The following is a 21,636-nucleotide window of genomic DNA, read 5'->3' on the forward strand; positions in this document are numbered from 1 at the left end:
CCTGCTAGTTGAGGTGGCAGTGAAGGGCGTATGTAAATTCATCCTTCTCCACCCTGCTTGGCTCCATCTTTCTTTCCAATTTCATGAAGCCACTCCTTCTTTTTCTTCCTTTCTTCCTTCCTCCCTTTCTTTCTTTCTTTCTCTCTTTTTTTCTTTCTGTTTGTTTCTTTCTTTTTTTTTTCTGTTGTTGCTGCTGCTGCTGTCGTTGTCCCGGAGCTACTGCCTGGGTCTTTCAGGCTCCTTGGTGCTCTGTGCAGATGCCCGCAGCCCCACTCTTGTTGCCTCTGTCAGCTTCTGTTGGTAGTAGGCATTACTAGACTCTGAGCTGAGTTCTTGTTTGTAGCCTGCACTCTGCCTCCTGATCTCTGACTCGTGTTTCCAATCTTCTAACAGCCTTTGCATACGGAAGGTTGTATCCCGTAGGCTCAGCTCCCCATGTCTGGGGAGGCTTCCCAGACCTTGCTTCAACCATTTCCCATGAGTCATGATTTCTATCTAGCTATCTATGCTAATTTTATTGGTATCTTCTCCAGCTACCCAGAGTTGAACCATTGCTTCAGATAGAACCTGGCTAGTTCACAGGACACTGGACTATTGGCTTCTTTATTTTGATTTTATAGTTTTATTGAAACCATAGCTGAGCTATATATGTAGCTATCATTTTCCTAAGTGTTCCCAGCCTATTCTTGCAGAATCTAGTTTCTGAAATCTGGTTATAGTTCTTTATATCTATAACAAAAAAAACTTTTATCTTATTTAATTTGTCTGTCCTACTCACATCTTTTAAATGCCTTTGAAATGCTTCCTACATCCCTGTACCATGCCATCTTGGTTTCATATCATTTCTAAATTGTGGAAAGAGGTAACAGCCAAACACCAGTGCCAGACACCCCTGTCAATGTCCATTCCATGTGTCAATTCACATTTAATTTTAATTCTGCAACTAATAACAGATATTTAAAACTCTCTAGCTGTATAGCACTGTGGCCTCCTGGAAAACATCATTAAAATACTTGGTGGGATCAGCCAGGCAGAAGAATGGTCTATAACCATGTCTATAAGCCATGGCCCTTGAAAGGCAGACACAGGATGAGGGAGTTTAAGGCCAGTCTTAGCTACACAGCAAGTTCGAGACCAATCAGGACTATATGAGACGCTGTCTAAAAACAAACAGACAATAAAAAAAAAATAGGGTAAACATAGAGCTGAAAGCTGTGTTTCTTGTGCCTCAGTTATCACCAGTCTCTGCTAACAATGCACCCAATAGAAAAGATGGCATTGGTTCCCATGAGTCATGGTTCCTGCCTGGTCCTCTCTGAAACCCTTGTTGAACTCCTGTCTAGCATCTCTTGCATCCAGCTAATGAATCTACATTTCCCAGTGTCTACTCATTTGCTCTGTGGGGTGGAGTAGCCTTCTTGTCTGTGATGCTGGCTCTTCTGATTTCTAAATTCCTCAGCTGCTGGCAGCATCCTTTCTGATGGCATTTGACAGTCCATGGAATTCATGGGCGGCTTTGCCCCTTCTGCTTTGAAGGACTTTCCCTTTGAAAGAGAAAACAAGTAAATTTACTGTCTGTTAATATACTATCCAATCTAAGAGGGCTTCTTAACATTACTCTATTTTTCTTGTTTTTAGTGAAATCGAGGTTTATGCAAAACTAACACATTTAAAATCGAACATATGAGTGTAGCGGGAAATATCAGAAAAAAGGGACCGTCCGGCTAGCTCCCAGCCTGGCCACCATTTCCCATGCTCCACAGCAAGGCTGGAGCTTCCAAGCTGGTTCCACCAGGCTGCTCTCTCTAACTTGCCCCCAAAGCAACCAGCCACTGTGCTTCCAGCTCTGGTGCTCTTGTCCCTGGAGCCGCTAGTTCCTTTACAGCCATAACCACCCGGTTGTCGGTGGACCCACTTTCCAGTAATCCAGTAAAGTAAAACTCTAAAGCTTAAGATTAATCAATGGATTTATATATTTGCAAATAATACACAAGATGCCCACACAATTAGAATTGTTATCCCAATTATCTAACCTTGATAATAATAACTACCTTTGATTGCTAGAGACACGAAGGTAACACCTGCTGCCATCGTGCCTCTTCTCTCTCTCTCTCTCTCTCTCTCTCTCTCTCTCTCTCTCTCTCTCTCTCTCTCTCTGTCTGTCTGTCTCCTTCCCCCCTCTTCTCTTCTTTCCTCTCTCCTCCCAACTCCTAGCTCCACTGTAAATACATTGGGCAGGAAATTCCTGCCACACATGAGTTCTTTCAGCACCCACTTCAGTCAGATCTTTGGGATGCTTTTTGCTTTACTTCTTTGTTATTAGACCTGGTCAGATCATCCCTGCCAAGAGCCTTTTTCAGTGGTTGTACCCAGGGTAGACATCACTTCCCCCACCTCCCAGCCTTGCCTATTTGACCAGAGTTCAACTGTCAGCAGCCATTCTCCTTGACTCCTCTACTTCTTATTTTTTATGTGTGTTCACGTGTGTGTACCTGTGTGTGTGTGTGTGTGTGTGTGTGTGTGTGTGTGTGTTGTGCGTGTGCACATGCTTGCATATGGAGACTGGAGGTCAATATTAGCTGTCTTCCTCTGTTGCTTTACACCTTGTTTTTAATTTTTAAAAACCTTTGGTGCATGGGTGTTTTGCCTGCATATATATCTAGGCACCATGAATGTCTTTGTGTCCTTGGAAGCCAGGGGGCATCTAGAACTGGAATTGGAGTTATTGATGTTGTAAACCACTATGTAGGTGCTGGAAGTCAAATCTGGGTCCTCAGGAAGAGTAGCCTGTGTTCTTACTTGTGAGTCCTATCTCCAGGCCTCTCCCTTAGATTGAGAGTCAGGGTCACTCCCTAAGTCTAGAACTGACCAACTGGCTAGAGTCACTAACTCCAGGGACCTTCGTGTCTTCACTCACTGTGCCCAGACTTTTGACATGGGCACTGGGGATCCCAATTCAAGTCCTCACTGATGGGGGAAGGCAATTATTAGCTAAGCCACCTCCTCGGCCCTCCACTCTTCTTCATTTAAAATGAAATTGCTTTCAGGACGATTTTTTTCTAATTGTGACACCTTGGTTTTGGTAGACCCGAGGTTTAAGAAACCCTTAGCTGAATCCTTTTGGTACTATTGGATTTTACTCTTGTTCTAGGAAGTTCATCTGCCATTTCTCCAGCCTGACCAGGCGAGATGCCTGGGACAGTCGTTTGACACTGCCTTACAGAGTTCCAGGGCAGGATCTTAGATACTACACCAAAAGCAAAACTAAAAAAGGGCAGAAATAAGCAAGTAAGACTACACAAAACTAAAAACACAACAACAATCAATGAAATTTAAAAAAAAAAAAAAAAGTTATCCACCAAAGTGACAGAACACATTCCTAGTATCCAATGAAGGATTAGTATCCAAAGCATGTAAGCAATTCACACAGTTCAACAGAAGTTAGACCTAAGGACCAGTGGTACTGTGCTTACCCGGCACAGTACTGGTTTCAGTTGTCACAACCTTGGAATAGCAAGTAGAGCAAACACTGGTTTACACTTGAGGAGTTTGAGGAGCCCTCACATTGTCTTCCCTGGTACTGCACTAATTTGCATTCTCACCAACTGTGTCAATGAAGACCCCCAAATTCAGGAGACCCTTACTCAAGTCTTGGGAAATCACGGCCACCCAAAAATGGCAAGACACCATACCCGGATGCAATCAGCAGACGTTTATTAGGGAGAGTTGGCTAGCCAAGGTCAATTCGGTTCACTCTCGAAGGAGTTGAATTGACAACGCCAGTCAATCTGAGAAGGGTTTTTAAGAGGGAAACCACAAACTTGCAGAGTGAGGAAGGGGTGAAAGGTTGCTAAGGAAATATAACAATAAAATTAGCAGAGAATTCCAGAAGAACACAACCTAAGTGAATCAGGGTCATGTGGAAAACACTCTGTATACCCATTTCTCACAAAAATGTGGTCTTGCCATGTCACTTTGCCCAACTATTTCTCAGTTGTTGCCCTGTCACTTTCCCTGTCATCGTGACTACTGGCTTCCCAGCCCCACCTAGATGACTTGCATCTTTTTTTGTGGTCAGGAATGTGTCTTCCTGCTTTGGGCCTTCCCCACCCACAGGTGGGTTCTCTTCCCTGAGGCTTGAGGAATGTTAATTCAGCAGGTGTCTTCTGACTCAGGGATAATGTACTCATCCCAGAATGTATCCCAGGCAGTGAAGGCCTGAAATCTTACATTCAGTTCCCCTGACTCCACAGTGACTGTGTTTGAAGATGGGGCTTTAACAGAAGTGAGGCTGGACAAGCATGGAGCACTATCTGACACAGTCAATGAGCTATAAAAGGAGCCGCCAGAATCAGATGTGGTGCTGCATGCCTGTAATCCCAGCACTCTATAGGCTGACCTGGAGTGTCCTAAGTGTAAGGTCTGTCTGGGCCGTGTAATGAAGCCCTGCTTCAGACATGATGCCTGTAGTTCTTAGTCCTGCCATACAATACTTTCCCTACAAACTCCATTTGTAGCTACTATATCTTAAATAGTCTTCTTGATCATTTTACCACTGTGTTTTGGGGGATTTGTTTGTTTGTTTGTTAGTTTGTTTGTTTTTTCTGAGTTACTAGGCACGTCTTCTAGGCATTGTTCTTCACTTGGCAAATATATTCCTATTATATTCATTTTTACAGTTGCAAGCCTTCTTTGAATAAAATGTCTGTTCAGGTCATTTGTTTAAATTTAGTTTCTTTCAAGATATATTTTTATTGGTTTTTTTAAAGTATGTGTATGTATGTGGAATGGGTATGTGCATGCACATGAGTGCAGTTGCCTTCAGAAGCCAGCAGGGGGGCAATAGATCTTCTGGAGCACAGAGCTCTTGGAAATACTGCCTGCCTGTTGGCTTGTCTGTTTTCATTCTCGGTGCTTTTTTTGAGGAATAGGTAGTTTCCAAGTGACAGGAAGGGGTCAGCCAGATCTAGAGATCTGTAGGATTGCAGCCCCGAGTGCCTGCCCCCCACCCCCACCCCCAGTTCCTACCGTGTGTCTTGCTGTTTCAGGCTTCCTAGTACACAAGTCAAAAGCCCCAGGAAAGCCTCTTGTCAGTTATGTGCTAAAGTTTTCATCTGGTAAGCCAGCTTCTGGCTCCTGACCCGGGAGTTCATGTGGCTTACCACATTGCGTAAGGTATTCCCTGGGAGTTGCAGAAGGGATAGAAAACCTACCTCTTTAAGTGGCTCCCACAGGAGCTATTTTTGCCACGCTATGTCTCAGGAGCCCAGAATGGAAGCTCTTCCTGGTGCCAACATTGGCTTCCCAGCACTTGTCAGGACAGCCCTGGGACAGCCACAGTCATGCCCCACCCTCCACCCCTCACCACCTGCTGATTTAGTGGTGCAGCCTGGATACCACACTCCAAAAGCTTCCAGTAATGACTTGAAAACTGAATTCTATTTATTTAGATTTACTTAGGGGAAAGGAGCTTGCTTTATCTTTAAAACAGTTCTTTGAGTGACTTTTGGGTTAGAGATGCTTTACAGATTCCAGGATGAAACTGTTTTAAACATTACTTGAGGTCCCTTGCTGCCTTCTATCCTTGCTAGTAAAAACCCACTGTGAGAGTGGCTACAGAAGCGTCAACCAGGAACTCACAAAAACAAAACAAAACCAAAAAACCTATAGGCTTGATTCTGTTGGTGTCAGAGAGACATGGAAACAAATCCACCTTAGTTCTCAAATCCACCTCAAAAATACCTGTTGAAGACCTACTGTGAGCAAGTCTTAAGGGGAGACCATTCACAGCCTGCATGTATTCTCATGATATTAGCAAAATTAGAAAACTAGAAAAATGAACAGTTTTGTTATGTTCTAGGTAACAGCAAAGACAACAGGAATAATTAGGCACTGACCAGTGACTGCCACTCTCTGGCTTTATTTGCAGGGACAGCATGCAAGATTTAAGAAGTATGTGGGGCACAGCGCGCACGTCACCAATGTGAGGTGGCTACATAATGACTCTGTGCTGCTCACGGTAGGAGGCGCTGACACAGCCTTGATGATCTGGACCAGGGAATTTGTGGGGACACAGGAGAGCAAGCTGGTTGATAGTGAGGAGTCAGACACAGATGCAGAAGAAGATGGAGGTGAGCCCCAGTCAGCCACGTGCCTTCCATTATGATGCTACCTTTTACTCTGGTACCCTTCTGAACATTTAAAAACCATCTCATATTCCCAATCTCCTTCTGCTCTTTGAGGCTATGACAGTGATGTTGCCAGAGAGAAAGCCATTGACTATACCACCAAGATCTATGCTGTGAGCATCAGGGAAATGGAAGGCACCAAACCACACCAGCAGCTAAAAGAGGTGTCCACGGAAGAAAGGTATGCTGTTTGCAAGGTCTGTTTGCGTGTGTTGTACCTGTCAACAAACCGATTTGAAGTAGAGTACATTTTATTTGCCCTTTAATTTATGCTGAAGTGAGACTTTTATTATCTGCCTAGACTCTTAACACAGACTTAAGTTGAAGGAAGTTGGCCAATGCTCTCAAATTGGTTATTGTGTTTACTTTGGCAGGTAAGAAACTTGGTTGAGCTAGGCTTCCCTGACTAGGGGAGGAAGCAAGGGAGCCCCAAAGGATGTTCTGAATATGCAATGAACAAGACAGCATATTGGTTAACAGGGTAGGAGCAGATCAGACTTCGAAGTGGGTGGGACTTGTGAGACTCACCTTTCATTCTGACCAGTCTTTCTTTGACACCCTGTCGCTGGATGTGCTTTCTCTTACTGGGTCCTCACTGTGCAGGGAGCTGGAATTGCTAGACTCGACCTGCATGATTTTGTCACCCTGAACACTGTTGCATAGACAGTGGCTTTTAATGCTATTTTGTACCTGTCTGATTCACAGTTTTAAGAGAAATCACCAAACATTGTATAATTTTAAAATACAAAATTCATAATTACATAATTGACTATGTTCCTAGTTGGGAAGAGTAAATATTGACTAAACACTAGAATCTGAAGAGAATCTCAGAGCTCTAGCCCACCTCAGGAGAGTTGTCTATGGGTTCTTTTCTTTGTGGTAGGCTTAATGCTCACAATGACCACCATATGCTGGGAGATTCAAGAGTTTGCTGTTGATAGAGCCTTCTGCCTCCTAAAGCTATGTGGTAGACAAGATGTTCCCCACTTACTCTTAAGATATGGCTTTAGATCCAACCTCTTGCCTCTGTTCAGTGACAGCCTTACAGTTAGCTGCTCAGTGGTGGGTGTGTTGTTGGCAAGATGCACTGAGGCAGAAAAGCCCCAATTCTCCCCTTGCATCTTTATCATGTTACAGTGCTAACAGAAAATATTCTTTTGCTTAAAAGATAAATTTTTGGCAATGATTTTTAAAATTTAGTTTCTTTTTCTGAAAGGAGAAAATAATATTTAAAGGACTTAATCCTAAGAACTGAATAAATACACACACACACACACACACACAAATGCAAGAATAGGCCTGCCACTTAACTGATCTATCCGAGAAAGGCATTTATTTGGTCTGGGTTAAATCTTCTTTTTAAAAATAAAGTATCCAACCTCTCCAATTGCACATTCCATTGTCAGTGGAATTGACTTACCCATCATTCCAAGAGTGTTCAAGCTGGTTCTATAAAACTCAGTGGTGTATCACACTAAAATTTAGACCACTCGCTAAGATCTAGCCATGTAACCACCATGCTGATTCCCACATCTGATTCAGGTGTAACCCATGATCCCACAAACGCTCCTTGTCTCATGACCTCTTTGCACAGCTGTATAGAAAGCCATGCAGCCCAATTTAGTATGAGATGGGGGATAAGGAGACCAGCAGTTTCCACTTTAAGATTAGGTATTTGAACGCCTTATTTACTGCAGTGTTCCGTATTGAAGAGTTGCTGTATGTTAGGGTACACTGAATTGAATCTTTATTATTTAAAAACAGGGAAAAAACTTCATAGGATTATGAGCAAGTACTTCTCTTCTGGTACTTAAAAAAATAATTCACCCTTCAATGCAGTGAAGAAAACATGTGGAAAAGAAAACCACTTTAAGATAAGTATAGGGTCCAGAGAAAGGATCAAGCCTTTTCTGTAGACAGCAATTTCCTTGATTTAAAAAAAAAAAAAAAAAAAAAAAGGAACACTTGACAGCCCCAGTTTGTAGAAGGGCTTTTAACCACAGAGACAGCAGCAGCTGCATGCCATGCTGAGAGCCGAGTGTGCCCAGCAACCAGTTAACCTGTAGGGAGAAAATCAGAATCTGAACCAAGCAATCTCTCCCCATCTTGGTCAGTAATTTTAGGGGGCTCGACAAGACTAGGCAGCTTGTGACCACAGAAGCCAGGAGGTAACGGGCAGGTGGTGCCTTCAGGAAATCAATGAGAAGCCACAGTAACAGAGAATGTGGGGGAGTGGGGGCTGAGGCCTTGGAGCCAGGAGTGACAATAAATCATGTGCTGCAACTTGGTTTTCAGATGAAAGAGAAGGCAGGCTTCATGAGTTCTAGCCTCCTGGGAAAGAGGGGGAAGAACTCCTGTAACAGGAGCATGGCATCATGCAGTGCCAGCTTCTCCCCGGGAGTGTTAAGGCCAGCGCCTTCCTCTGCCTTTTTCAAACCCTTCCGATATCCTTTTGACCCTACAGTGTGTAATGCCTGATGGTGCCTGGAACAGGACATACACCAGTGACAGTGAGAGAGGCAAGCACCAGGGCACACATGGACGTGTGCTCTTGGAGCAGCTGTTCCATGCAAGGACCTTTGCTTTGTCTCCTAACAGTGCTCCAGACATCTGAGTCTAACTGAATCCCTTCCCAGCCTGCTCTCTGAGAGGGCTCATACTGCTGTCTGAGAGCAGCTGTCATACTGAGGAGTAACATGCCGGCTGACAGCTGCACAGTTTGCATCAATCACTTGGAAGCAACTAAGTGTTTAAGTTTCTAAGACAACCATGGATTGTGTCTAATTACATTTAGATATCTGACTTTAAAATAGCTGTGAGACTCTGTGATGCCTTCTTGTGCAACTTCTAACACATTGTGACTTTTATGCTTCAACAGTCACATGACCTTCAGTTCCAATATTTTTGGAAGTGAGAAAGTTGAGGAAAAAATAATAATTGCACCGAGGAGAATACTAGGCCACGCTTAGCAAACGTGAAATATGCCAATCACATTTCAGTTTTGTCCCAGCTTACCATATGGCTCCTTCACTTGGATTCCTTCAGGCAGCCCCAGGCCTCTGCCCAGGAGCCTTCTCCTCCCACAGTCAGCCCTGCTGACTCCTCCCATTTGCTGAAGCCAGTCAGAAGCAGAAAAGCTGGATGCTGTCCATAAGGGCTAGTGGGCTGAGAGGGCAGGAGATGTGGGAAGGGTACACAATACCAAAAACATTCTCCCTTATTGCTTTTGCTAACTGAAAATTGACAGCTTTTGCATGGGTTCTGGGATTCAAACTTGGGTCCTCGTGCTCGCTTAGCAAGCTCTTTACCACTGAGCTATGCCCTTAAGCCAGCCATTTATTTTATTTTATTACTGATTCATTTTACAACCCATTCACTGTCTCCTCCCGGCCACTCCCTCCTACAATCCTTCCCTCATTTTCCATCCCCTTCTCTGTTGTTGTAGCCACCCCCACCCCAAGTATTCCCCTACTCTGCACTTCAAGTCTCTGCAAGGATAGGCTATCATCTCCCATTGGGGCCAGACAAGGCAGCCCAGCTAGAAGAACATATCCCACAGACAAGCACCAGCTTTTGGGATAGCCCCCATTCCCATTGTTCTGGACCCACATGAAGACCAAGCTGCACATCTGCTACATATGTGTGTGGAAGCCTAGGTCAAGCCTGTGTATGATCTTTGGTTGGTGGTTCAGACTCTGAGAGCCCCAAGAGTCCAGGTTAGTAGACTGTTGGTCTTCCTGTGGAGTTCCTATCCCCTTTGGGGCCCTCAATCCTTCCTTCTTTTTTTCCATAAGAGTCCCTAAGCTCCATCCACTGTTTGGCTGTGGGTGTCTATATCTGTCTGAGTCAGCTGCTGGGTAGAACTTCTCAGAAGACAATACGCTTCTGTCTGCAAACATAACAGTATCATTAATAATGTTAGGGATTGCTACTTGCCCATGGGATGGGTCTCAAGTTGGACCAGTTACTGGTTGGCCATTCCCTTGGTCTCTGCTCCCTCCCACTAGCCATTTATTTTTAAGTGCCTACTACTATTTAACACAGGAATCAAGACTGGAGAGATGGCTCAGTGACTAAGCACTGCTGGCTGCTCTTGTAGAGAGAGGACCAGATTTGATTTCCAGCACCCACATGGCAGCTCACAACTATCTGTAACTCCAGTTCCAGGGGATCTGACATCCTCTTCTAGCCTCTGTGGGCACCAGGCACACATACAATTGAATGTGTATGCACGCAGGCAAAATGCCCATATACATTTAAAAATAGTAACAGAAATGTTAAGAATCTAAACTGTGTGGAAGATGGTAATACTAGAGATTTTTACTTACTATAGTCAATCGGACCTGTCATTCAGACAGAGCCTACTTTTAAGGTAAAGACAGAACATGAGCACAACCTGTGCTGTTTTATGAAAATTGGCACTCTTTTAAGTCAGTTTTCTCTCTGCATATACATGGGAAGCCTACACTCTTCTCAAGACCCTTAATTAATAAGCACGGAGGCTGGTAGCTGTTGATGATCTAACTAAGGATAAATAACGGGTCTAGGATTCCCACGCTCTGCTTCTGCAGACCGTTCCTGACAGTCTTGTGCTATTAAGGTACGTGTCATCTGTGACTAAGGTGGGCTCAACCCAACCTTCTTTGTGTTCTTCTCCCAGAAGCTCATAACCTGTGGCTACAAATCAAAATCCTGCTTGACCTGAGGCATCGTTTCCTTTGCTCAGAAAGGTCTTGGGCGGCTGCCAGCCTTTTTTGCTTTGTTTTAGCCTTTCTCCTTGTAAAAGGAAGAAAGGCATTTCTCCTTGTTTAAAAAAAAAAAAAAATGGGTGAAGTAGCAAAGTTTGTAATGCTCAAACCTTGTCTTAGCACAAGTTTATGTATTTCTTAGTTGTGAATAACTATAGAATTATGGCATTTGTTTTAGTTGCTAAGGTCTCAGATACATTTCATGTTTTTACATGTGTTCATTTATTTGTGTGGAGGGGGAGGGTACACTTGTGCCTCTGAGCAGGTCAGAGAGCAACCTGGAATAACTAGTTCTTGCCTTCTGTCATGTGGGTCCTGAAAGCTGAACTTAGGTCTTTGGACTTGGACTTGGCAGTTTCCCTGCTGAGCTTCTCCCTGGCTCTGATCAGATAGATTTGGTCTGGATACTCAGCTGGTGTGTGTGTGTGTGTGTGTGTGTGTGTGTGTGTGTGTGTAGAGAGAGAGCTTGAAGTGGTTTATCAATAACCACTTTATTTTCTAAAAAGTTTTAAAATGACTTAAATTATTTATATACCATATTATAATACAATATTATATTATAATATAAAAGCATTTTTATATTACTTTTCTCATTGTTGTGACAAAGAGCAGCTGCATTAGTCAGCATCCTCTAGAGGAACAGAACTGGAAGAATGACTATATATTTAAGGAGGAATTTCTTGAATTGGCTTATGCAATGCAGTATAGTCTAACAATGGCTGTCTCACACTGAAGAGACAGAGCCCAGCAGTGACTCCATCTCTGAAGCTGGGTCCTCAGGAGTTCCAATCTGTTGCTGAAGGCCTGGGGCATCACTGAAGAGCCACTGGACATCGCTCCCCATCAGAGGTTCAGAGAAGCAGGTTCTAATATCAGCAAAGGGGTCAGCAGTGTCCATAGCAGACTAGATGAACTCTCCAGTTCGAGCAAAGACCAATAGAGTAAGGAACACAAAATGTTCCTTCTTCAAGGTGCTTTCATCTACAACACAAGCAGAAAGTCTTCCCAACCGGTTAGAGCAATGAAGGCATGCCCTGAAGTGGAAAGGCCTTCAGGCTGCATCTCAGCGGGGCTGCCCTTTGTCCCCTTTGTTAAGGAATGTGTGACAATGGGTATTTGGTAGGGATCTTGGGGGCCAGGATCCTCCTTCTCTGTCAGGTTTCTTTCCCTGTGTACTGATGGTAATACACACAGTGGTACCCAGTCCCTTGTAATCCCCATAGTGAGTTGATCTTACTTGACAGTTTCTTATCCCAGCTTGGACCTTTAAACAACTCAGGCCCCTCTTTGGGACTTGACATTTCTCCCTTAGCCTTCTCCCAGTCCCTAGCAACAAGAGGGGGCTAACAGCTTTCATATAAGAGACAGTCCCCTTGCTTACAGAGGGTTTCAGTACCCTCAGACCTGGGGACGGTCCAAGTAAGCTGTTTCCCATTCCTCCTTTGTGGGGACTGAGGAAAAGTTGTCACTTTGCAAACTGCTCTCTACCACAAAGATACCTCACCCTCCTTGAGTCTCACCAGCCAGCAGGAGAAAATACTTGCTAGCAGATCAGTAGTGACAGGCCAGTGACACATGACCAGTGAGTTTACCAAGAGGGAAAAGGCAGAGGTTTGGAGTTCATTGGCTACATGGTGTTGGCAGCCATAGTGGATAAAGCAGTAGAGAGGGACTCCTGTCACAGGTCGGTTTCCATGTGGACAGAGGGTGTTTCGGTGTCACCGTGTGGTGTCTGTGGAGGTCTTAGCAAGTGGAATGCTGATGAGGGGCTCATATCTGGACGGTAAGATGGATATGTCATTACTTTTTGAGGAATACATGTCACACTGAATTGTTTCTTCTTGAGACTGTCCGTATAAGACAGCCTGAGTCTCTAGGAGCCAAACTCCTGATGGGTCGAGCCTGCTCATTGAAGTATGAGTTCTCTGGAACAGTGTCATGGCAACCTAAAACAGACTGCAGACAGAGCTTAGCTTTAGGTTAGCTCTTTTGGTTCCTCCTCAGAAACAACAGCATCCTTCTCCTAAGCCCAGCTTGCATTCATCCAAGAGTGGTACCCATAAAACTGAGGTGGCAAAGCAAAATTTAGTCTTAGCAAGGGTTATGGAAAAAGAACCTGTAAGTATTCTCTTATATTAATATTTTAGATACATATTCACTCTTAAGTCTATGGTTTATATTCCTGAGGAAAACGAGGAACTTTAACCAACCCTAAAATCAGATTTTGAGCTCAAAACGCATTTTTTTTTGTTTTGTCTTGGTTTTGCATTTATGTATCTGTTTGTATGTGTTTATATGTGTAGGGCATGCACCACTTCTTCCACAATGTGAGTATGGGGGTAAAACACAGACTTGAAGGTCAACAGCAAGTGCCTTCCTTCATCCTCAGAGCCTGCTCACCAGCCCTGGCTATGAGCGTCTTTAAATGACAGTGTCTTTACCTGCTAACTGACAAGGGACAACTGCAAATGACCTCAGAGTTCAACTGTGGCATTAATATTTTCCAAATTTTTTAATATATCCATGGTCAAATAGATATGATCTAAAATATTATTTTGAATTTTGATGATGTTTATAGACCTAAGCAAAAAAAAATAATATATATATATATATATATATATATATATATATATATATATATGAATGTCTACTACATGTGCTGTAAAGAAATGTTATAGGGATTTTATTTGTTTGTTGTTAGGTTTCTTTTAATCAGTTGTATCTGTGTGTGAGTATGCAGGTGTTCTCAGAGATCAGAAGTATTAGACCCCCCCCTACAGTTGCACTTATAAGCCATATGAGCTGTCATGTGTGGGTGCTGGGAACCAAGCTGGGTACTCAGAAAGGCAGCACTAGCAACTGATCACTGAGCTGTCTCTCCAGCCCTGGTTTTGTTTTCTTGTTTCTGCCCCAAATTGATTGCCTCCTGCAATTCCTTAATATGTTCATCTGTAACACTGAGATGTTGCGCGCGCCTCCCGTGTCCCCCATCGCCCATGGAAGAGAGTACACGTGAGGCAGTGATCGGGTAGTTACTACAAACGAGGCTTTACTCTGTATCACTGACATGAAAAGACGCGGAAGGGCCAAACACAGGAAGAGGCACCGCTTAAATACACCCTAGAGTGACGTATTCACTTCTGATTGGCTGTTTACTCATTACCCAATATTACGCCTCGGGATTGGCCAGTGACTTTGGCGGGCTTTCTGCCTTTGCAGCTGCGCAGTTACTTGTTTACTACTGGGAAGACACGATGCCAGCGCCATCTTGGAATGGCGCATACTGACTGCGGCTCCCAACACTGAGACATTTCTACTATATGTAGACTTTTTCTGTAGGACTCTTGGCTTCTTGATCATAGTACCACCATGTAAGTAGCTGGTATAGTACATTGCACATAGTAGGTAGCTGGTACAGTGCCTTGCACATAATAGGTAGCTGGTACAGTGCCTTGCACATAGTAGGTAGCTGGTACAGTGCTGTGCACATAGTAGGTACAAGCAAATGCTTCCTGAATAAGTGTATGCATCAACCCTCCAAAGGCTTTGCAGATCCACTCTTTGTTAGCAACTGTTCTTACATCCATTTTATTAGCACCTGTGGTTATGAGGGATAGGTGACCCATGCAGAACCTGAGGATGCTCCAATTGGCATGGGGGACAGCTTAATTAAATGATTTTTTTTTTGTATCCATATCATCTACACATTAGAAATTGAAATGTTTGTTTGGTTTAAGTTTTTGTCACAAAAGGCAAAGGGAACTGAAAACAGACAAGCCTGAGTTACCATCTATCTACTTTACATACAAAGATGCCTCTAGAACTTGTTAGCTTGCTAGAACATGTTCATGACTGGCAGTGTTAAAAATATAGGAAAATTAGACACACTTCCTTGAGTTAAAGCAAATCACCATATATAGGCAATCTCAGGTTTTTTTCCCCTAAGCTTTTATGCTATGTTTGGAGAGGGAAATCTCCAGAGAAAACCTGTCCCGAATTTAAAAAAAAAAAAAAAAAAAAGTGTCGCTTTTAATCAGTAGCTGTGTGGGAATTTCAAGCTTGCCAGAGGCGAGATGAAGCAGGACAAGGCTCTCCTCCATGATCATGTCAACTGTGAGCGAACAGCCTCCTTGGCTCCATGGGCTTCACAGAGGCCCTTTGTCCTGCTTTGTCAATAGCTCCTCTGTAAGCTTGAATTGTTGCAAAGAACTGACAATCTTTCTAAGCAAGTGCTGCAGAATAGGTCATACTGAGACCCCTGAACTGCTAAATCCCCACTCCAATAATCCTCTGTCCAATCAGCAGGGAGCATTGAGATCTGGCTGTGCCCCACTGGGAGGGAAAATTCTTTAATCTGGCATTCCCATTCCACTGGGGAAGAGGGAGCATTCAGGAGCTTGCTGGTAGGAAACACTGTGGTTGCCTATGTTTTGCATAAATGCTCACCCAGCCTGCCTGGTGGGAGAGTTGACTTCATATAAGCAGGCCCCATTCCCAGAGTCTTTTCTCCCTGGGCCCAATTCTTCTTCCTCACTTTGCCCCAGAGTCTGTAAAAAACTTGCTCTCAGTGACTACTCTGAGCAAGTAGAATGTAGCAGATTCTTGCTTATTTTTTAAGGTGGGTGGAATAAACTAAAATTAAAATATCTGTTAAATCCTGAAATGCTAAAAATCAGTCATTTCTAAGGCCTATGTTTAGGTGGGTGGTCACCAAAAACCTGCATAGTTGACTTTTAATTGAATTTAATGATGTTTCCATAAATGGTTTTCTTTCCACAAACCTCAGGGCTTTTTATGTTGGCTTGGAGCAAAGCCATGACTTCAGTATAGAACTGATAATTTATAAAATTAAAGCTGCTAGGCATTACAGGGCGGCCAGGCTTTTCCAGAGGTAAAGCTGGAGAAGCCCGGCTCCTCCCATTGTTCAGGTCAAACTTGCAGTTAGCTTAGGTTAGAATTGTTCAAAGTTCCCATGCCCATCTAAAGTCAAGATTTCCCCTCACAACCTGTCATCCCCTGCAGCCTGGCTCCTGTTCAGAGTTCTGCTGGGGTTACTTCATTCTAGAAAGCCAGTAAGCTGCAGTGAAGCCTGCTTCAGTGTCCTTGCCTTCTCCCCAGTTGATGCTCCAGTCAAGTTCATCACCATCCATCCCTTGTATCAACAGAGGTCTCTTCAGTAACCCACCAAGTGTTGCTCAGTCAACTCTTCACTGCCCTCCTTCAGCCATTCATGAAATCCACGCCTCTGTGGAGTAGGCTTCAGGCACATTTTCAAGATGGCAGGCTTTTTCAGAGCAGCCCATGGTCCTCCACCCGATGAAGGTGGCCCTTCATTCCACTTCACCACAGAGCAAGCCTCTAGATCACCATTTCTCAGCCTGTGGGTCACGACCCCTTTGGGGGTTGAAGGACCTTTACACAGAGGTCACATATCAGATCTCCTGTATATTGGATATTTACATTACAACTCATAAGAGAAGTAAAAAAAAAGTTATGAAGTAGCAATGAAAATAATTTCATAGTTGAAATCACCTCTATATTAAAGGGTCGCAGCGTTAGGAAGGTTGGGAAGCACTGCTCTAGATGACTCTGGAAGACATAGGAACAGACCTAATAGAATGTTTTGATAATATATAGCTCCCACAGCTTTGGAGACTCTCTAAACCTGAGTCAGTCTTGAAACATTGAGACTATGGTAGAGATATTAATTCTCTCATTCATATTCTCTCTCTCTCTCTCTCTCTCTCTCTCTCTCTCTCTCTCTCTCTCTCTCTGTCTCTCTCTCTCTCTCTCTCTCTCTCCTTCCCCCTCCCTAAATGTGCCTCCTTTCCTATATTTATAAATACTGTCCTGTGTCTGGGGTTCGCAGAGTCCCAGGATCCTGTCTTAAGCGATCCAGTGGGCGATCAGTTACACAGTGGATCCAAGTGACAGGAGTGCTGAGTTTTCCAGGATGTTTGGAAATTCTTGGAGCGTTCTCTGGCCCATTATTCTTGGAGCCGTTCTAAAACCTGAAACCAATGTACATTTCCTCTAAGAATACTTTCAACATTGCACATTGTCCAGCTAACAACTAGAAACCTTCCTGCCTGTCTTCTGCAGTGAAGGGAAGCTAGCCTTCCTACCCCACAGCCTCTGGTTTCTCAGAGCCTCACTTTCATTCAGATCAGCTTGTCCTGTGGCTCATCCTGAATGCAGGAACTTTCCTGAGGGCTGTAACTCTGGTCGCTTATGAATTCAGGTCATAGAGTGCTCTGCTCCCTGATCTCCTAGCCTAGCAGCTTTTAGAGGGGACAGGGGAATAAAAAGGAATACTAAGGCGTGTTAGCCTCCCTTGAGGGCCTTCATGAGCTAGGGCTGAGTGTCAAGATAGCTTTCCTCCAGCAGCCGGGCCGGTGGGAATCAGAATCCGTACTGCCATCCCTCCCTGTGCACAGGTTCTACATAAGACAGATCTCAGCAGCACGCCTCCCTCCCCAGTACTTCACCCCAGGATGAGGCTGCTGTGTCTCCTGTCCATCCTCCTCTCAGGATTAGCCCACTGGCTTTGTTTCAGGGCCTTCCCTTAGGGTCTTTTCTGTAATGGAAGCTCCCTGCCCTGAGTCATTTCAAGGCCCTCCTTTCTTTTGTGTCTTGGTTCCTTCTGCCCCCATCACCCTCACATCCTGGCCATCCCGATCACCTCTGCAGCTCTTAAATCTGTTGAGTCCCTTCCCAAACACTAGCTGTGCTCCTGGCTCCCCCACCTTGAGCCAAAACACAGAACCAACTGTAAAGAGTATATTAGACCAAAAAGTGAATTTTTTTGTGTCCTCAGCAGAGTTTCTCAGAGTGGCATTTCCAGTAGGATCTAAATCTGGCAGGATTTGGATGTACTGAAAATGCTACCCACCAACGTTCAGCTGTGCCTTAAGGGTTTGGCAGCTCCTCCCACGTCTGATATTTCAAACACTGTTTATAGATGCTTGGAAAGAAGCTTTTAATACTTGTATTGTGTTTTAACTTGCTTTCCTTTGGAGGCAGGGAATTGTCAAGTAAGTATCCACAGCACTCTGGAAAAGCTCAGGTGTTCAGTGAGTGCCTAGTGCTGCATCACTGCTGCATCACTGGGAATCTGTGAGCAAATGGGAAGGGTTGGTCCTGACAGGGACCGACTGCCCCGGTGCAGGTTTCTTCCCATTGCTCCTCTTGCCTTCAGTTTAGAAACAATGCAGCTCTAGACTGTGCTTGTGAACAGAGAAAGACACACTATCAGACTGCTTTACTGCTTCGGTTTTTAGAGTTTGGGGCTTTTTTTTTTTTTTTTTCTTAACTGAAAATAAAGATGACAAAAAGCATCAGATTGCCTTTCTGTGTATATATACAATCTCATATATATATATATGTTTATATATATATTAAACACAGTGCTTGCGCTTGTATGCACACTCTATACTGTATAATATGTTGTATATTATACAACCTGTGTGTTCCCTGAAACCAAGCCCTGTGTTGACTCAGAAGTTCTGACCCATGAGATAGATCTGGCACATTCCTGTTCCCCTTGCAGCCCCTGCTTGCTTTTGTCATATACTTCAACATTCCTAGGTAAAAGAAGAAGCCCACAGATTTTATTTGAAAGTCCCACTAAAACAGAAGAAAGAGAAGATGTCCTGGGAGGTAATAATGAAAGAGCAGAAAATGTCTGTTGAGGGAACTGGTGTGCCCCAATCCCGAGATTTCGCTCAATTTGATGGTAACGATGTCAGTTGGGGGTGTCATTTGCAGAGATGTCCTTTCTCCCCCATTTAATACCATCTGGTCCAATTATCACTTATGATTACATAATGTGTTTTGGTTGAAGAATTTCTGAGAAAATAAAGGTACCTTGTTTCCCCTGCCCCCTCTTACCTCCATTAGCTATTCCAGCTGACAAGCTGACCTACTGAAAAACCTGAAAATTATTTGGCTAAATTACGAGTCAAAATTAATTTGAGAACAAAGCCACCCATTGTGCTTTGTTCACGTCATCTGAGAGGATGTTGTTTCGTGACAATGAGTCTCTCCCCAGCACACTCTAAACTAAGCAAACTCCTCAGGCACGAAACCGATTGCACAGGAGGCATTTACAAGGCTTCCTTTTCTCTTCCCACCGTGTAGGCACTTAGTGCGATTTGCCCAAAGATGCCAGGGTATGACTTTCTAAACGAGTCGCCTGGTGCACTCTTTCATTTCTGTTTTAGCTCTTGGCTGGCATGCTGGGGAAGCATGGGTTATACCACACAGGAATGTCTGGTCACTTGGGACATGCTTGTGCATGAGAGAGGTGCTTGCTGATGCCGCCCTAACTTGTACTAAGTTTCTTACTTGCCTTTGTTTTCTGCTTCCAAGGGGATCCAGGTAATTCTTTCTCTTTGTGTTTCCCTAGAACACTGACTGCTGGTGTGGGACTTGGGACAGGAGCTGCTGCAGGACTCCCTCCTCCCATGCTAAGACTGCAGAAGTCTGACTAAAGGGTCTGACTAAAGGGAACCCACTGTGGTCAACAACTGGCCTACTTATATAGGAGTCCTTTAGTGTTTCCTCTTAGTAAAATATCTTAGCTAAATTTGGGAGTATCATTCGCTAAAACTTAAAAGGGAAAAGCAAACTTTGGTGTAGTAACAGCGGCTTAACGTGGATCATAATCTGGAATGGCAGACCAGAGTCGGGAGATGAGGTTTTTCAGCCTTTTCCTCCTCCTGCTCTTGTCTGTGGCCAGACCAGCCAGATTCTTTTCAGATGACCTCAGGATCTATTTCAAAGCTTGGCTTCCAAGCCCTGCTCCACAGCAGGCTAGGCTTCTGACCTCCTGTTGGAGAAATGACCAGTGAGGTCAGGAAGCATGACCTCTTCTTTTGCAAACATGGTCTAGTCCTTAGTTTTAAATTGAGTCCCTCTAGCCAAGGGTTCTTCTTGGGCCCCAGGATATTGTTAGGTATTGGGGAAATGGGACCTGATATTATGAAAGTGCTATAGTATAAAGAACCAACTGTGACCTGTGAGCCTAGACCCACATCTGCAGTGGGACAGCTCGTATGTCAAGGTATTGTTTCTGATGGGGTGAGAGAGGTGAGCTGGACAGAACATCCCACAGGGGAATGTCCTTTGAGATGGGAGAGAAGCAAGGACCTCCCTGGCTCTGGCTTTAGCTAGCTACTGAGCCAGTAGCCTTTTATTCAACCCTGTGCTTCTTCTGACTTCTGTTTCAGACCACCCGTTAGCCGTGCAGCTCCCCAGCCTGAGAAACTCCAGAAGAACAACATCACCAAAAAAAAGAAGCTGGTCGAGGTGAGGAGGTTCAGCAACCATGCATTTATCTGATTACTGATGCCCTGACACAGCCAGGTGACGTCCTCATTTGCCTGACTTAAAGGGTACATCCCATCAAATGAACCCAAATGGGGTCCGTTGACTCCCTCTTGTCCCCATCTCCATTCTGTATGGTATTGTATCTCCCATCCCATCTCTGGGACCAACACTCCATAACTACTGGGTCACATTCTTCTCCCTCAGCCCTGTCACCAAACCCTCAGCCTTACCTACATCATCGCTAACTATAAAAGCACTGTGTCCCTCAAACCTGGCTCCATTGTTCTATGCACTCTGCCTCCTGAGACTTCAGCTCCTTTTTAGGGACAGGAAGGAAGTGGGTAACACCTAAGTCATCATCATCTTTCATCTCTGCTGCTGCAGTGCCAGGCACTGTATGTGTTCTTCTCCACTTCTCACTTGAGAGGTAGGACTGTTGCTTTCCTTTGCAAATGAGAGGGGTCTATGGTGAAGAAGACCAAGCAGCTCATGGGACCCATTCCCAAGGTCACCAGTCCAGGGAGGGGTGAGATCTGGGATGACAGTTGAGACTTGAGGATCAGCTCCAGTGAGCCTGCTGTTTTCATAGACCTAAGTCTAGTGTCCTCTCTTCAAAGTTCAAATCTTTTATGGCTTGTGTTGGCTTTAATACCCAAAAGAGTCTGTCAAATGAGAGTCATGTTCATGCTTTGAAAACCTCAACCAGAGTGGCCTTGCCAGCTCATGACCTATGAGAGTCCCTTGCAACTAAAAACCTCTAACCCCAAACTAATGTTTTCCAATGGTCTGGAGCTATGAAGTCCCGTGTTTTAATTCTGCAGCCTGAATACAGAACCTCTCAGTTCCCCACACTGTAGTTCTTCCAGAACTTTCTCTGGGTTGTCTCTGTGAGACCTTCATTTATAATGTCCCTCATCCGGAGCCTTCTTACCCGGCTCCACCACACACTCATGTTCCACAGGCCTCAGTACACACTTGTCTGCCCTTTTTATATATGTCTGCCTCTGCTAATAGACCATAAATTCTCACTGGTGTCAGAAATTTTTTTTTCTGGAAAGGAATTTTTTTGAGATATTTATTTTGGAAGATAGCTCCGGTTAGGAACTACAGCTGGTGTGGGACTTTGGACAGGATCCAACAGTAGAAGGGCCATCATACGCCAAGATGGTGCCTAGCTTCTGTCAAGCAAAGGCTCATGGGTCCCTGAAATGGTTTTTTCTCTAAGAAATTCTTGAACTGCTACCATAAACAGTGAACTACTAGTGCTTCCTGAGTTTACAAGCTCCTGAAGGTTAATCTTGGTTCAATTGGCTACTGTATTCGGGGTAATGTCCCATATTACATACATTCTTGGGAAACACTTTGGGGGA

General features: G+C 44.2%; 1 protein-coding gene across 7 annotated transcripts in view; it reads left to right on the top strand.

Moving 5' to 3' along the window:
* The window catches only part of Eml6 (EMAP like 6), a 250,107-nt gene that overhangs the window by 208,289 nt on the left and 20,182 nt on the right, over positions 1–21,636 (top strand). For 6 of the 7 annotated variants that reach the window (XR_013111697.1, XM_076937964.1, XM_076937967.1 and 3 more), the window contains exons 27-29: positions 5,930–6,131; positions 6,243–6,369; positions 20,167–20,245. Coding sequence is in view for 6 of the 7 variants with exons in the window: in XM_076937964.1 (XP_076794079.1) it covers positions 5,930–6,131; positions 6,243–6,369; positions 20,167–20,245 (408 nt within the window). In the remaining variant the exon portion in view is untranslated. Of the gene's footprint in view, positions 1–5,929; positions 6,132–6,242; positions 6,370–17,955; positions 19,236–20,166; positions 20,246–21,636 lie in introns of those variants that run through there. The other variant, XM_076937969.1, reaches the window with a different exon arrangement.

This window comes from Arvicanthis niloticus, chromosome 7 (assembly GCF_011762505.2).
Source record: "Arvicanthis niloticus isolate mArvNil1 chromosome 7, mArvNil1.pat.X, whole genome shotgun sequence".
Taxonomy (NCBI): domain Eukaryota; kingdom Metazoa; phylum Chordata; class Mammalia; order Rodentia; family Muridae; genus Arvicanthis; species Arvicanthis niloticus.